At 33.9% G+C, this 16582-nt stretch overlaps 2 protein-coding genes and 2 long non-coding RNA genes across 11 annotated transcripts; 2 read left to right on the plus strand and 2 right to left on the minus strand.

Annotated features, from left to right (window-relative positions):
* Positions 1–2489: 2489 nt before the first annotated feature.
* LOC131651088 (uncharacterized) lies at positions 2490–4899 on the minus strand. The gene is made up of 4 exons (XM_058920759.1): positions 4786–4899; positions 3295–3447; positions 2709–3017; positions 2490–2657 (listed from the first exon to the last, which is right to left on the minus strand). The coding sequence occupies exons 1-4, from the start codon at positions 4897–4899 to the stop codon at positions 2490–2492; spliced, it is 744 nt and encodes a 247-aa protein (XP_058776742.1).
* Positions 4504–10258, plus strand: LOC131653618 (uncharacterized). 8 transcript variants are annotated; one of them, XR_009299116.1, is made up of 6 exons: positions 5141–6390; positions 6553–6753; positions 7112–7217; positions 7395–7462; positions 7594–8161; positions 9255–9492. XR_009299116.1 is itself a non-coding variant. In XM_058923862.1 (5 exons), exons 3-5 carry the CDS (start codon positions 7133–7135, stop codon positions 9286–9288), a joined length of 687 nt encoding a protein of 228 aa, XP_058779845.1. In that variant the 5' UTR covers positions 4504–4914; positions 6054–6390; positions 6553–7132; the 3' UTR covers positions 9289–9492. The 8 variants fall into 8 exon arrangements, 4 of the variants coding, with proteins under 4 accessions (XP_058779845.1, XP_058779848.1, XP_058779847.1 ...); XM_058923862.1 differs by lacking the exon at positions 7395–7462 and adding an exon at positions 4504–4914 and having other exon boundaries at positions 6054–6390; positions 6553–7217; XM_058923865.1 differs by lacking the exon at positions 7395–7462 and adding an exon at positions 4938–5117 and having other exon boundaries at positions 6054–6390; positions 6553–7217.
* Positions 10259–10277: 19 nt separating this feature from the next.
* LOC131653619 (uncharacterized) lies at positions 10278–10792 on the plus strand. The gene is made up of 2 exons (XR_009299117.1): positions 10278–10343; positions 10437–10792. It is a non-coding gene; the product is annotated as an uncharacterized LOC131653619 (long non-coding RNA).
* Positions 10793–14700: 3908 nt separating this feature from the next.
* LOC131647959 (uncharacterized) lies at positions 14701–16476 on the minus strand. Its single transcript, XR_009298004.1, has 3 exons — positions 16194–16476; positions 15680–16097; positions 14701–15378 (listed from the first exon to the last, which is right to left on the minus strand). It is a non-coding gene; the product is annotated as an uncharacterized LOC131647959 (long non-coding RNA).
* Positions 16477–16582: the final 106 nt, after the last annotated feature.

The raw sequence follows: 16582 nt of genomic DNA on the forward strand, positions 1-16582 counted from the left end.
GATTGTCAATATATAGGACATCCGAATTACTAAGGATTTTTTGATAATTTGATTATTATTGTTGAATGTAGTAGCTCCCTGCTTGAATAAGTAAAATAGGAAATCATTGAATTATGTTTTTAATGGACTAAAGACTAGAATCATAAGTGATTTGACACTGTCTCTGTACAAAATCTTAAGACATCAAGAGCTCGTTTCTATCCTAGTAAGGGGAAGTGACTTATTCCCCGCATGAATCATTTCTTCTTTAGTGCGGGAATCAGTGTTGCTGATCTCAATATCACTACTGAGATCAATAATGGGTATTCCTTATTTTGGGTTTACTAACTCAGCCATTTTTGAATAATTGTAGGTTTCTAGAGAACTCATGAAGAATGCAGCTCATGAAGAGCTTGCCTTGAATAGAGAATTTTCTTGTAGTTTAAAGAATTATGTAATTTCAACTAACTTGCATCCCTTTGAAAACTTGTAATTTAAGGACCTTGTATCATTTTGAATTTAGTCTTCCTTTGTAGTCTAAAAATTGATGCAAATGGCATGTATTCAAAAATCAATTGTGTCTTCTTCTTGATGCTCCCTATATTTGCAAGTTGCCATTGAACTTGGTACTGCATTTGATAAATTTAAATGGTGGTTGCTCTTTGAATGTGTACCTCAATTTAAAAGCCATTTTTACTTTGCATTTGCTTTGAATTTTGGAAACAGGTTAACTTGCAGTTTTGCAGTAATCACAAATTTAAAGCAAAAATAGTGCTTTAGATCGAGGCAACAAAGTGGCTTGGCTCAAATGAATAGTGCAGCCTTAGGTGCTACGAAAAATAGGGTTCAAAACTCCTAAAAATTTCTCAACTCAAGCCAACCTAACAAGACTAAAAACAATGATGATTTTCTTTCGAGGGTTAAACATCTTATTGCCCCTTGTCATTTAGGGCGAATCTCAAAAACAATCCTGTAAAAAAAAACGCAGATTCCATCCATGTAATATGGAGATTCTCACATTGTATACTTTTAGTGAATTTGGTTACTTAATTTGCTGAGTTGTCATTGCCATGTAAGCATTTTTAGTATAACTCATGCTTAGGTGTAATTTATTCCAATTATTTTTATTATTGAATCCAATTAACATTATTTATCATGTAAAACAAAACAAATTAAAATGAAAATAAATTGTTTCGTTGAATTGAGATTATCTTTGCATCTAGGGTTTGTGCGGAGCTAACAACTACGACATCAACCTATACACGAGCTTCAATCAATGGTCGGAAGCGTAAGTTCTGAGATCAATAGCAGTGGACGGAAAGCTCCAAATTGTGGGCACCACCTTCCTATATAATTTTTTGTGTCGAAATCGAAGTCAAACCCAGGAAGAAGATATTGGAAGTGTAAAAATTGGAAGTGTAAAAATTGGGGGGGGGGGGGGGGGGTTGTTTAGTAATAAGTAGATTTTGTTGTAGAAATACTATGAATTGTATCAATTCAGTTGTACTCTTTGTATGAACATTGAAATGAATGAAATTGGAACCATGTGTTTTACTTGGTATATTTGGTATGTTATTCGTATTTTACTACATTAGAATGTAACTGGTCTGTAATCAACAAAACTATGGCAAATTGGTATAATTGTTATGTATTCTTGTAAACCAGTAAATGTTAAACTAAGTTGATTGTAAACCAGTAAAATGTAATTGTCAAACTAATAACTTGTAAATTGTTAAACTTGTAAATTGGTACTAAAATTGCAATTATCATAACTCAATAAATACCATTGTCAGTTGTTACTAAACTTACAAATGTCATAAACATACAAAATACACTCTCATAAACTACAATCAAAATGCCATAAAGATACAAAATAGACCTCCATAGGTCTACAATCAAAATGCCATAAACATCCATGGTCTGTTTTCAATTCTTCTTAGATCCCACTTGCTTTTTCTTGGTCTGTTGGATTCACTATCTCAGATGATTGGGTTGTTTGGTATTCAGCTTCTACCGAGGCCACCATTGATTCAACTTGTGCATCAATCTCACCATCAAAGTAATCCACCTCTGCAGTAACATCATCAGTAACAGGGGCAGGAACATCATCACTAGAAGGGGCTTTCCTTGGTGCTTTCCTCTAAGCAATCAAAAACATAAACAACAATCAACAAATACTATTAATGTATGCCATAATCAAAAATATAAACAAAAATCAACATATTAAATTAAGTACTGACCTTTCTCTTTAATGTTGCTGGATTTTGTTCTTGACTCTGACATTTTCTTGAGTCATGTCCTATGTTGTCACAATTAGTACACATGTAATTCACACCATGCCTTCTCATTCTAGATCCATTTTCATCATGCTCTCTAATCCTAAGTTTTCTTGGTCTTCCTGGACCTTTCTTATATGTGGATGGAAGCATATCCTCAACTTCAACACTAGGCCACATATCCATTCCATTTGTGAGACTCACACTATTTGAATAGCATTTAGTATATGTTTCTCAACTGTAACAGTCATCCACAAATGTTTCTGGATCTAATTTCAGATAACTCATAGCAGCTATGACATGCCCACATGGAATCCCTACAAGTTCCCAAAAACAACAAGTACATGTTTTTTTGTTGCTAAGATCAACAATGAATTGATGACCATCAAATGTGTGGTTAACCTGTCAAACCATGTTTTGACACCAAGTAGGAATCCAATTATCACTTATTACAACTTCCTTGTCCAATCTTTTCCTAGGCATAGACATGATCTTATGTTTCAATCTATCTAACTTGGTTAAACTAACAGCTACCCTATTCATGAGATAATTCCTAATCCATTCACACATAGTGATGAGAGGTTTATCTCTAGCCTGCAATATGGTACTATTGAAAGACTCACTTAGGTTATTCATCAATACATCACATTTTGGATAATAACTAAAAGCATGCTTACACCATAGTTTTGTGGGGACACCCACTAGCCATTCCCAAGCCTTTGTAGCAAGTGGCCTCAACTCAGACATCTTTTTCTCCCAAGCCTGTAGGTATTTTGTTCAAAAAATTGTGTATTTATAAAAGAATTTAATGTAAAAAAGTTTTACATTATTTTAATTATTTATTATTTATAAAATAATATAAATAGATGATAATGATGAAATAACTGTGCATAATAATTAATCTCATGATAAAAAATAAATTGTCATCAAACATAATAGAAATATATTATTTTGTGTTGACTACACAAACATACTCACTCCCTCCATGCTAATTTATACTCACTCCCTCCATGCTAGTAATTTATAAACAAACAATTACATGTGGTAAATTAGCATACCCGTTCCTTTTAACTTTGTCCCGCAAATGTCTATAAATAATGGCGAGGTGGAGTAGGTTTTGTTGAGCTTGCATGCTTAAAATTTTGTCATTGCTCAGTAAAAAATAAAGAGTGTAGAACAAAATGGAACGGATCTGCGAAAATTACACATTTTAAGTTTAAAAATTATAAATTTTTATGTTAATTTCGTGTTTGCAAAATATATTTAAAAATGTAATGGACGAGATCGATATATTAGAAAATGCGGATCTAAAATACTGGTCCCTCCCGCCAAAATCTGCGGACAAAATAGACAGGCTCGAATGGCCGGACCCGTTTTTGCTACCCTAGCAAAAAATATTCATTTTTTTGTTAAAGTTATGAGAAAAAATATATTAGTTTATTTCATTTAATTATTATATTTTATAAAATTCATCTTTTTCAAAATAAAATTAAATGTAGACCACATTTAATTTAATTTCTCTTTATTTTTTCCATAAACAACAAGAAGCCAAAAATATTTTTACATCTTTTTATAAAATATATTTAAAAAAGAATACAAAAATTTAAACTTTCTTGATGAATATAAATTTTATATTTTTTGCTTATAAGTTGTAATCAACATGTTATGTAGATATTTTTAATCACATTGAATTTTCTTGACACATAATTAATTAGACTTATATTATATATTTTATTTAACTATTTTATTTATTTAAATATTGTAATTATTATTAAATAGAGCTATTATATTTTTGTATGGTAAAAATTTATTGTAGGCTGTAGAAAAATTACAAGACCTATTTTTTTTTTTTTTTTTGGTTTATCACCACCGGGATAGATTCGGGAATCAATTCTGGCAAGTGGCACTAGTACAAATAGATTAATACAATTTTAAAATTTACACCCATTATACTAAAAACGGGTGTAAATTAGAAATATAGTGGCAATTTTGTAAATAACATGTCATTTTAAATATTATGAGGTGACAATATACACCCTATATTCTAAAAACGGGTTTAAATTAAAAATATTATTATAATCAAAATTCAATTACTCCTTTTAAACAAAAAACGAGTGTAAATTAATATGTAATTGTTTTTTTTTATTTTAAATTTTAATAGGTGAAACATTATACTTTAAACATAATACTTTAAATTTATTAACATAATAAAATACTTTCTCTATTTCCTATTCAAACAGTAATTGCAATCAACTTATTTCACGAAACGTATTTTGAACTCTTTCAAGAAACCCATTTTTCAATCTAACTCTCTGTTCTTTAGCGCGCTACTTCAGGCAATGAATGGCAATGGTGATTTGAGGTTTCATCGAAGTTTGATTGGAAAAAGAGGTTGATTTTGGGTTTGTGCGAAGTTTGATTTTGGGCTTCACGAAATCCTTTCTCTAAACCCCATTTTGTCAAACGATACCCTTCAACTTGCTGTGACGACACCATTCGCTCACTGAAAAACGAAGCTCTCTTCGCTCACTCTCACTTCACCGAAACAGTTACGACAACGAAGCTGAGAGGAAACTATCGCAGTGACGACGAAGCTGAGAGAAACCATTTCGCAGTGACGACAACGAAGCTGAGAGGAAACCATTTCGTGACGACATTGGTAAGGAAGAATTAGGGTTTTATACTTTGAGCGACATTGGTAGCTGAAGAATTAGGGTTTTATACTCAGAAACTAGTTCCTATTGCTATGTGTAATTTTGTTTGAAATGATGCAAATTCATTGTATAGGTCCAAACAAATTGTATTGATTAAATCTCATTCTTCTTTCAACCAACCCCTGCATCTTTAGCATCACATTTTAAGGTGAGTGTTTTGGCTGAGTTTCTAACACATAACAACCTGTAACTAACAGTAGACAACTGGATTGACACAACTTATAGTGTAAAGCTTAAAAAATGTAAAATCTGGTATCGATCTCGATTCCATCCTCGATTTTGAGGTACCAATTCGTAATTCCTCTTTATCATTAGTATTATGTGTATGTGTTTCATAGATATTTATTCTGATTTGTTGATGTTATAAAACTTTTTAAAATAGTCGAATGAATTCATGATATTTAGTCATTGTGTTTAACTCACACCAGGAAGATATCATTCATGATGGCCAATTATGACAGTGATCAGTGTTGTTTCTGATGTTTGTATTTTATAGGCAAGATCACTTATTTTATATTATTATTAAGAATTGGTTCTTAGTTGACATTTTAAGTTGAAGGCATCTAGGTGTCTGACACCAAGCGTCTCTTAGGCTCTCGTGTCGGTTGCATTTACTTGCTTCTAGTATTTTGAATTATTACACGTTGATGTTAGACACCGACACGACACATGTGGTTGTATTCAATTATTTTAGGTTTATTGAATATTCAATGTGTCTAGTCTATGTAACAGTTTTAGTTGAGGTACATTGATTATTCATGTTAGTGTCGAATTTGATGTTGATTGTGAAATCCATATTTTAAAAGAGACATAAAGATGTGGGATCTGTCTTAAATTCTTAAGAGAACACACACCCTTATTATGAAAAGCTGCTAAAGATATTAAAATTCAAGTTGACATGTGATTATAGGGACCACAAAAAACTAAGTTAACAACTTTGAATTGGTTCTACAGTTGGAGATTCTGTAAACTGTAAATGCAGATGATATTAGTTTGTGGTAGAGATTTGAAACGTATTTTGTCTGGATTGAATATGATAGGTTGCATGTTGATGATCTTTGGAATTGTTTTGTTTTTTTTGCAGATTAGTATTGTTGTTTTACTTCAGCTTGGTACTGCTATTGTACTTAAGGATGCAGGATGGCTGAAGATACTTCTAGTAGCTTATTTTTTCGGTTCATTTCTCAACCATAATCTGTTCTTGGCAATCCATGAGCTCAGCCACAATCTCGCTTCTCATCTCCAGCATACAACCGTTGGCTCGGGATTTTCGCTAACCTCCCTATCGGTGTGTGGAGCAATAACAGCAGCAGGATTAATGGCAGCACATGGTAACAAGAATAGTTGTAAGAAGTATGGGATTATTACCCTCACTGACTGCCGGTCGACGCTTGACCCACCGCTCTCAACTCACCAATTTGGTATGTTTTTTAGATGCATTTATTAAACTGTTATTTATGTTTTATCAAGTTAGGCTCTACTATACTATATGAACTAGTTAATTGTAACAATTATAATTGCCATAGATTTCCATTGGCTGTAAAATTTGTGCGCCATTTCACCATTATAATTTTCATGGCCAGACTTTCATGGACGCTGACCTGAACCAAGATGGCAAAATAAACATGGTCGAGTGGCGAAAATTTGTACCTTATGTTTGGTGCTTTATGGAAATTCCTTTTCCGGGTCTGTTCCAAATGAGATTCAGAATCTTAAGTACCTTCAAACTCTTGATTTGTCTCAGAATTTCTTTAACGGGTCATTTCCTGATTCAGTTCTTGAATGTAAGAGACTTAAAGCTCTTGTTTTGAGTAGGAACAATTTTACTGGCTTTTTTCCTAATGGATTTGGTGCTGGTTTGTCTTCTCTTGAAAAGCTTGATCTTTCTTTCAATGATTTTCATGGTTTGATTCCTAGTGACATTGTAAAATTGTCGAGTTTGCAAGGAAATCTTGATTTGTCTCATAATCATTTTAGTGGTTCAATTCCGACTAGTCTTGGAAATTTGCCTGAAAATGTTTATATATACCTCATTTTGAATGCTAGTTCTGTACGGGCTTTCATTTGTTGATTATGTATAAAGGAAAATTGTATTCATCATGTAGTATCTCTCTTTACACATGAGTGTTTTGAATTTGATAGGGTGTAAAGGTTTAGGATCTCATGTATTGCACTGGTTGTAAACTTCAACCGGCACAAAGGAAACATCTATTAGGAAAGTTGTGGCAAACTTCTCTCGAAATCGAAGGTAATTAGATCTGCTTGTGGCCCTTTATTCCTCGTTGTACATGTTGCTTCAGGGTTATCTTTCAATCGCTTTTAATTTGAATTAATGATTTTATGAAACATTAGACATGGCGTTTTTTGTAGCGAGACATCAAAATATGTGGGAAGAAAAACCTTCTAACATTTTGAATCTTATTAGTTGAGATAACAATATATTCAATGACAAGGAGGTCTGAAATGAAGGAAGTCAGAATATTTTGGACAGAAGTATGTACAGACTTTAAAAATCCAATCCTAGAAATGAATAGAGTTCCTTTCAATATGTATTTGATTCCCATATTTAATTTTGAGGTTTTGGTGCTCTTTAATTGGCATGATTTATTTTTTATTTTATACAGATTATCTTCGGGATCAACTCAGTGCAAAAAACACGGAAGTGAACTATCTAAAAGAGCATGCTTGCGATCTTGATTTGAAGTTCAAGGAGATGGAAGATTTACGAAAAGAAGTTTTCACCTTAAGGGAGGAACTGAATATCTCCAATTCAAAGCAATTTTCTTTGATTCGTGAGCTAGAGACTAAAGAAGCGGAGTTAGAGCTATCAGCATTGTCCGTGGAGAAACTGGATGAACCATTTTCATCCATGGAGTCTCAGTTTGAAGTTGAAACTATGAAGCTTGATATGATGGCCTTGGAACAGGATTTATTTGAGACCAAGAAAGTTCAGGATGAAACTCTAGAAGAAAATAATAGAATGAGTAGATTGATTAATGAGTTACAGGGTGCATTGCATGAAGCACAAGATACTATCGTCTATTTGAATGAAGAAAATAAGGAAATTAAAGAGAAGTTTGACGCTGCCAACATGAATACTAGATTGTTTTCTCAAAAGGTTGAAGACTGGCTGGAAAGCAAGGACAGACTGCAAATCAAGGATCAGTCGAGAAGCAAAGCAGAGGACACAAGGTACATAAATTTTGTAATATGTTTGATGAATTAAAATGTAAAATTTGTGCATTTAAGTAACTTTACATAGGTTTTATTGTGGTTTGGTATTTACTCTTGCTGTTAAGATGGCTTGACCTTCTATTTGATAAATTAAGACACTGGAATTGCCAGTTCTGCTACTTCAAATGAAAAAACGGAAATTGAGTCTTTTCCCTTTGTTAGGAGCTTTTGTTAGCTATTGGTTTTTTCCCTTTGATTTTTTAGCTCTGCTGCTGTTTTGGTTTATGTTGCAGTATGTCCATTGTAATCTGTTTTTTCCTCCTTTCGGGTATACCTTGTGCTCGGATGTGAGTGTTTTTAGTATATTTGGTTATTTAAAAAAGAAAAACTGGAAATTTGGTTTCTCAATCTACTTTTCCTGCACTTTACCATGATAAATTTCCATTTTAACTCAAGTAAGCAAGTGAATTAAGTTGAAAAGAAACGAAATTGTACTTCAGGTATGACTGTTGAAGTTGAAAAGAAAAGAACCGAGTGAAATTGTACTAATTCAATGAAAGCTTGATATATGTTTAATGTTTAATGATATTATAAATGTCAATTTAATTCCGTTATAGTTAGAGTGATATGAGTGATGGTTCCTTTTACTTAAGCAATGTATGTTATTGTTGTTAAATTAGAACAACACATTATAAGACTTAACTGAAGAAAAATATCTAAATTCTTTGGCAAGGGAAGATTGAGAGAGACACTCTTTGGTGAGGGAAGTGTGTAGTATGTGGCATACTTGAGGGATGACTCTTGCTGAATTATAAAACTCTAATTCGACCATACTTTGAAATACAAGAAATGAACTTTAAATTATTATACTAAGTTCTGGCAACCATATGAGTTAACGTTTCATTTTTATGTAAAAGTAAAGTCCTAAAGCTCTAATGTTTAAACTTGTTTGGGAAAATCATCACCCTTTCAATCAACCTCTCACTCTTAAATGACCTGAAGAGTAATTTTTAAATCCTGTGGTTCTTCATTATTGGGGCATATGTAATATGTGGCTTTTGTGATATGTTTTTCTTACGGAATAGTTCCTGATCGTGATTCATGACTACAGAAATTTGCATGGAAATGTAGATCAGCGAAAATGAAGGACCTAAGAGATCAGCAGCCAAAAAGATACAACTGTGCCAAGTACTGGTACAGTTAACCTGCAATATTGGAATATCATGTTTATAATACCATAGACTGCTTTGTGTCCCGTAAGATAAGGTAGTAGGAACAAATCCCTAAGTGTTTGTAAAATGCTGTATACATGCTTGATTCTGATTTATTCAAATTTGAAATTTTATGAATAGTTGTCTCACTACATGAAAGAAATGCAACATAGAGATTAGACCAGAAATGCACTACAGAAGTGCAATAGCGAACGGTGAGAGTAGAATAAAAGTTTCTAATGGCATAATTATTAGTAATTTGAGTGGAGCATTTTGCGTTTTAATGAAATAATGATTGACTTTCAAATTCAAAGAACTGTCCTCATAGTGTTTAGCATATCAAGTATCAACAGTTGCATGTTAAACTCTGTTTTCAACTTGGGAGCCACCAGATGGATGGCTTGGCTTAAGAAGCACCTACTTTAGTCCCACTTATTTATATGAATCATGCCAACATGTAGCGAAATAATGGAATTGCACATTTACATTCAGTTGGCGGTCCAAAATTCACACACGGAAATGTGAAATCCTCGAATGTCCTCATAAGCCAAGATAACGATGGCTGCATTTCAGATTTCGGCCTGACACCAATCATGAATGTTCCTGCGACCCCTTCCAGAACCTCAGGGTACCGTGCTCCCGAGGTAATCGAAACTCGGAAACACACTCATAAATCAGACGTGTACAGTTTCGGTGTCCTCCTTTTGGAAATGCTTACTGGTAAAGCGCCACAACAGTCTCCAATATTAACACATTATAATAAACATACCAGAAGTTCAATCTTTGTTTCTATGTATAGATTTGTGATTTTGGTGTTTGAATTTGTTGAATGAAGAGAAGCGGAGTCGATCTCGAAGAGATCGCTACGAAACAACGCGGAGAAGTTTGAGTTTCAAGCCGAAGTTTCGCGACTTATGGATATTCTCATCAATTCGCTTTACAGTAACAAAGATATCTTCCTTAGGGAGCTTATTTCAAATGCTTCTGATGTAAGCTTATTTAGAATTGGAAAATTGTTGCATTTTGATTTTGTATACTGAAAATGAACTTTGTATTGATGGGAAATGAGTTGTCTATTTTAGGCATTGGACAACATTAGGTTCCTTTCTCTAACTGTTAAAGAGATTTTGGGTGAAGGTGACAGCGCCAAGCTTGAAATCCAGGTTAGTTTAGCTAAATATTTATTTATAAGCTTCTATCTATTTTAGTAATTATTTCTCTATAGTTTATTTCTTTGTAAATTATGACGGCGATTTGTGAAATATGTTTTAGTGCTGTTTTTGTAGTTTATTTAGTGAAACTAAATTCTATTATGTACTGCAACAGATTAAGTTAGATAAGGAAAAGAAAATTCTATCTATTAGAGACAGAGGTATTGGTATGACAAAGGAGGATTTGATAAAGAATTTGGGGACCATAGCTAAATCTGGAACTTCTGGTATGTTTATTATTATGGGTTTTTCTGAAATGGTTACTGCTAGAAATAACTTGTTTTCTGGTAATGGCTCATGAGTTAGGAATACTTAGAAATATTAACACATTATTTCATACTTTTAGATGAAGAAAGTGAAAAACAGAGCTAGTAAAATAAAAAGAACACAGCTCTGACATACTTTGTAATTCCATTCTTTCACGGATGAAGAAATATCAACAATAGCGGTTACAGTGGCCTCTAATTGAGGCTCCAGTCCAAACCACTGTCGCAGACCCTAATAGGGTTTCAGAGCGAAATTCCTCAGCTTTTTTTTCTTAAAACTGTCTTTTTCTTAAGTTTATAAATGTCAATTCGGACCATTTAAGGTAATAGGGTTTCAGAGCGAACATCCAATTGATGAACAGTAATTTGAGGTCCATAACGAAAGGTTTGTCCACTAATTCCAGCATTAGAGTAGAGAGTGTTCCTCCAACAGTCAAGTAAAGATAATCTGCCCAAGAAACAGGTGCAAGTCCATATTCAAGTGTTTCATATAAAACATCAATCCACAGTTGTTCCCCACCAACATCAACATAGTATCCAACCTTAGCATCTCCAAAAACCTTAATCCCCTCATTACCATTTTTCATTTTAATATTATTCTTAACCACTTCACCATATTCTCTTTCTCTTAACCCTTTCATGTCCACAACAACACTGTCACGTGCCATGGCTTGTCCCCGCGTGGAATAACTCTGTTGGTAGTGATGATCTCCATGGCTCTGTTGAACGACAGCTTGATGAGAGTTGCTATGTCGTTTACTGTTGTCGGTCGAAACACCGCAGCTGGTGAATCGTGTACGAGGTTTATTTGTTTAAGAAATGTAGAATTTGTTGTCGGTCGAAACACCGCAGCTGGTGAATCGTGTACGAGGTTTATTTGTTTAAGAAATGTAGAATTTTGGATTTTGTTTTTAGTTTATATAACTAAGTTATCTCTAAGAGAAAGAGGAAACGATAATAAATTAATGGGTTTAACATTGTTGTGTAGATACTCATACTGTAGCTCACTCAAGGAATAGGTCTTCTAAGACAACTAGTGATTTTGATAGTCCTCGTTCTGTGTTTCTTGAACGGGCATTTTTGTCATATTCTCGGAGGGGCACTATCAACGGCTCGGTATGGTTACCATTGATACATGTGGCTCTTGTAATAATTTCTTGTGTCTTGTTTTTTTGCATACAGAAAACAATTGCTTCGCCAGGACGTGGTATTTTGGCCATGGATAAATCCAATGCTACATGTGGAAAGCGGTTGGATTCAATTGAATTAGAGAACACCGAAGCTAACCGTCAAGCAAGGCGTAAAATTATATATGAAGAAAGTGTTATGACTTAGTTAAAATATAATTTTTATGTGTATGATTTTATAATACTTGAAATATTATGACTGTACATGATTTTGTATAATTTTTGGTTAATATTAAAAATATTTTGACTTAGTTAAAATATGATTTTTGTGTGTATGATTTTATAGTATTTACAATATTATGATTGAAAATAAAATATAACTAAATGGTGTTTATGAAATAGGGTGTAAATAGATATAATTGTTCATTCATAAATGACGTATTTACACCCGATTTTTACTAAAATAAGGGGTAATTAAGAACATATTTACACCCGATATTTATTAAAATAGGGTGTAATTAAAACATAATTAAGCCCAATTACACCCGATTTTTATTAAAATAGGGTGTAATTAAAACGTAATTAAGTCCATTTACACCCGATTTTTAATAAAACGTGTAATTAAAACGTAATTAAGTCCATTTACACCTGATTTTTATTAAAACATGGTGTAATTAAAACGTAATTACGCCCAATTACACCCAATTTTTATTAAAACAGGGTGTAATTAAAAACGTAATTACGCTAAATTACACCCGATTTTTATTAAAACAGGGTGTAATTAAAACGTAATTAAGCCCATTTACACCCGATTTTTATTAAAACAGGGTGTAATTAAAAACGTAATTACGCTCAATTACACCCGATTTGTATTAAAACAGGGTGTAATTAAAAACGTAATTACGCCCAATTACACCCGATTTTTATTAAAAATAACGGGTGTAAATTCGTTAGACATTTCTCACCCTGTGGATATACACCCGATTTTTATTAAAAATAATGGGTGTAAATTTAATAAAAAACGGGTGTAAATTAACATTTTTGTACTAGTGTGGGTCAAATATGCGGTCAGTGTATCATAATCATTCATAAATAATATTTTATATGTGATTAAAATAAAAGTCTTGAGAACTAAAAGTTATTTAAATTTATTCCGATTAATTTTTCTTGAAGATTGAAGTTGATTTCATTTTTCTAAATTATTCTTTGGAGGAGGATTTTTTTTCTCAGGAATAATTGTCTCTAAAAAATTATTTTAAAGAGACTAAGAGTTTGTTTGATAAAAATAGTGGTTGACTGATAAACTAGTTTATAGTTTATAGCTGACGAATGATGATTGATAACTTATAATTTATGGCTGATGATTGAGACTGAAGTTGATAAGCTAATTGAAGTGTTTGATAAAATTAGCGGTTCAAATAACTTATAAGTGTAAAATAACATAAAAGATATTTAATACGTAATTATTATATTTCAAATTACAATAAATTATAAAGGATAAAAGTGAGTTTTTACTAAAATAATAAAGATAAAAAAGAAAAAAAAATGATAAGCTATAAGCTAAAACGTTATTTGAAATAGCATACGAAAAATAAGTTATAAGCTAACAAAAAAGCTATAAGCTATCAAACATGTTTAAATTGTCATGTGAACTTATAAGCTATAAAGTATAAGCTATAAACTTAAAAATATGTCTTACCAAACAGAGTCTAAATTAGGTCTTGTGATTTTTTTAGAGACTAAAATAAGTCTCCGTTTTAAATAATAAATAACATATAGAAGTGGATATTGTTTCTGAAATGATTTTAACTTTTAAGTGGGGGTGTATTGGATAGAAAAGTTAGTCGATGAAGTATCAATTATTAACTCTCGATAAATTCGAGTATTTATCTTGCCACCCGTTAAGTTATACATGTCACCCCCTCCTATTTTTTATTTCAATTTTATCCCTGATGAGATACAAAGAAATTCCAGACGAAATTTCCGGTACTCCCTACTAAATTTTCGGTACGAGGAAATTTTCAGTGGTGTATTTGAAATTTCAAGTACACTGGAAATTTCAATTTTTTGGACAGTATCAGAAATTTCTTATAACTAAAATTTATGGATGTTTAAATATTAGGTTTTTTTCAACGGTTTAGATTTTGTCGACACTTTTGGAGGGTCTTGATTGCAAAAGTGTCTCTTCCTCAGTATTTGATTATTGTAGAAGTGTATTTCAATGGCTGCAACTCTGTTGTTGAAACCAAAATTCCATATGGCCCCAAATCCTTTGCCACCTTGAAAGAAACATTGAATAATTTGTTGCCTAATTCCGATAACAGAAGGGTGACAAAGATCGAGTTTCAGGAGGACTGGATTGATACAAATGGAAGGGTGAAATACAACCTAATCGAGTTGAAGAATGATGAAGATGTGAAGGCCATGTGGAAATCATTTCGTCGTAGGATAACTAAAGGTTCGATCGAGTTGGACGCGCATATCCGAAGATCTATGGATGACATAATGAAGTGTCTGAAACGTCTAGAGTCATTCGTTAGTGCCTAGGTTTTCATGTTTTGGAGTACTGTTTATGTTTGTTGTTTGTTATCTGATGTTTTGTTAACTATGTTTGTTTGTTATTCATGTTATTTTATTTTCTTTATCTAATCGAAACATGTACTAGCAAAAAAGATTATGCAATAAAAAAGATGTCTGTACAAAATATACATATAATACAATCATAAAAAAATAAATCTACATAGGCCCTCCACGGGAAATATCTGCCAACCTAGCTAAAATAGTATGAACCTCACCATCAGGGTTTACCAAATCCATGAGGCTATCTAAGTGAACGGCGATGAACTGTAGGCGGCTGTTCTGGTCACCTACGGGGGGTGGAGGTGGTGTTGGTGGATCAAAAGAATTCCTGATACTTGAAGGCCCTAGAACATCAGATGATGTGGCAGGTGGTTTGACCCTAGGGTGTGACACACTTTGGAACTACTCAAAGTATCCATCCTCGCACTGCCCAGGCTCCTGAACCTCAACGTCTGTATCAATGATTTCACAGGGGGAACTGATGATGTGACTCTGAAACCATCAATCAATGTCACCAGTTGGAGCCTCTGAGACCGGAAGTGGGATGCCATGTATATAACCATACTAGCGTAGACACCTCTCAGGCAAGTGTCTAGCCATATGGCTCTCCCATCTGACATACCCTGAATATAAAAGTAGATACATCGAAAGGACGATGGGGGTTGTATATGATGTTCAAATGACATCATCCAAGGTCAGAGCATCCAACCTCCGCCTGTACTCTATCAACCCTCCTGGAATGGCCTGTTTGGCCTTCCACCTCTTCGCACATGGGTCAGTTGCCATAACACGCTGGATCTTCCGCTCAAAGATGTGACGGAAGTGCTCGTAGATCCACCACTGCATAAATAAAAACCATCAAATAAACTCACCCAAATAATTAAACACAAAACCATCTAATAAATTATAATATACTTGTAACAAGCTCAGATAACCAACAAGTTATCTCGTGTCAGGACGAGATGCAACATCAAGTGTCGTATACAACATCATCAATGTCGCCACTCCCCAAGCCCTACATGGGGTGTCAAGGGCGTTGAATAGAGAAAGGTATTAAACATCTATATAAACTTTAGACTTGTCTGCAAGGAGAGTACATGCCACTAAATGTAGCATGTATGGTCTAGCGGCAGCCTGGTACCTCTTTGCATCCACAAGCACCTGATAAGTAGTCCTCAACGAAGACATCCTAAGATGAAGCCCCGAGCTCACCAAACTCAAGTAGCACATCCACCTCATCAACCTCCAAAGAATCTATACCCAAGTGCACCGTCGTCGCCTGGTCCTTATAAACTGGTGTAAAATATGTACCAGCAATCAGAATGTGAAAGAGGGCATCCTCGTCATCTCCTCAAATGGAAGATTGAAGGATGATATCTCCGGGTGCCACCTCTCAACAAAATCTGATAACATGGAGGTGTCCAACATCGTCAAGGAGAATCCAGGAAAGTCCATCAGATGGAAATCCTCAACTATCCTCCTCACCTGTTCAGGCATCAGACTCTCGAAGAAGCTCTTCAACTTCGTCCTGTGAGAAGCGACCTTCAAACTAGACGCTCCTTTAACAAAATAATATAATTAAAACAAATTAGTATACATTGAATCGCGTAATAAACATAAAAATTAAGCATTTAAACGAGACCAATATTACATACCTCGCTCTGCCTTATCCTATAAACGACATGGTCAGCGTATCCCGTCAACACGGACCTGTTAGAAGGTCCTCCGAGGAAACCTCCATCAGTGTGTACTGATGGCTCCGTAGATGCACGAGTGGTGGTTTCTGTATCCTGAACTATCTGATCCTGAACCAGCCCTCCGTTTCCGGTTAGAAACGGTCGGAGGAAGTCGTCCAGCACGTGGCTCTAAGGCATGCGCCTCATCAGCAACTTGAGCAACCGCACCGGCTCTATCGATGATCAATCCCACAATAGAACTGTCCATGCCTCTGGTCCTCACTGCAAAATTTAAAAATATAAGAAAAATAGCTTCTTCTTTTTAAAAAAAATTGAAATACAGGAAATTTCGAAATTTCCGGTATGAT

Source organism: Vicia villosa, linkage group LG2 (assembly GCF_029867415.1).
Source record: "Vicia villosa cultivar HV-30 ecotype Madison, WI linkage group LG2, Vvil1.0, whole genome shotgun sequence".
NCBI lineage: Eukaryota > Viridiplantae > Streptophyta > Magnoliopsida > Fabales > Fabaceae > Vicia > Vicia villosa.

Bases quoted from the DNA above. Each gene is read 5' to 3' on its own strand.
- LOC131651088 (XM_058920759.1), bottom strand. From the start codon at position 4,899: ATGGTTTCCTCTCAGCTTCGTTGTCGTCACTGCGAAATGGTTTCTCTC. The intron at 3,448-4,785 runs GTGAGCGAAGAG...TAATTTTCGCAG, and splicing joins ACTGTTTCGGTGAAGTGAGA to ATCCGTTCCATTTTGTTCTA. The intron at 3,018-3,294 runs GTAATTGTTTGT...AAATACCTACAG, and splicing joins GGTATGCTAATTTACCACAT to GCTTGGGAGAAAAAGATGTC.
- LOC131653618 (XM_058923862.1), top strand. From the start codon at position 7,133: ATGTATTGCACTGGTTGTAAACTTCAACCGGCACAAAGGAAACATCTA. The intron at 7,218-7,593 runs GTAATTAGATCT...TATTTTATACAG, and splicing joins AACTTCTCTCGAAATCGAAG to ATTATCTTCGGGATCAACTC. The intron at 8,162-9,254 runs GTACATAAATTT...TCATGACTACAG, and splicing joins AGCAAAGCAGAGGACACAAG to AAATTTGCATGGAAATGTAG.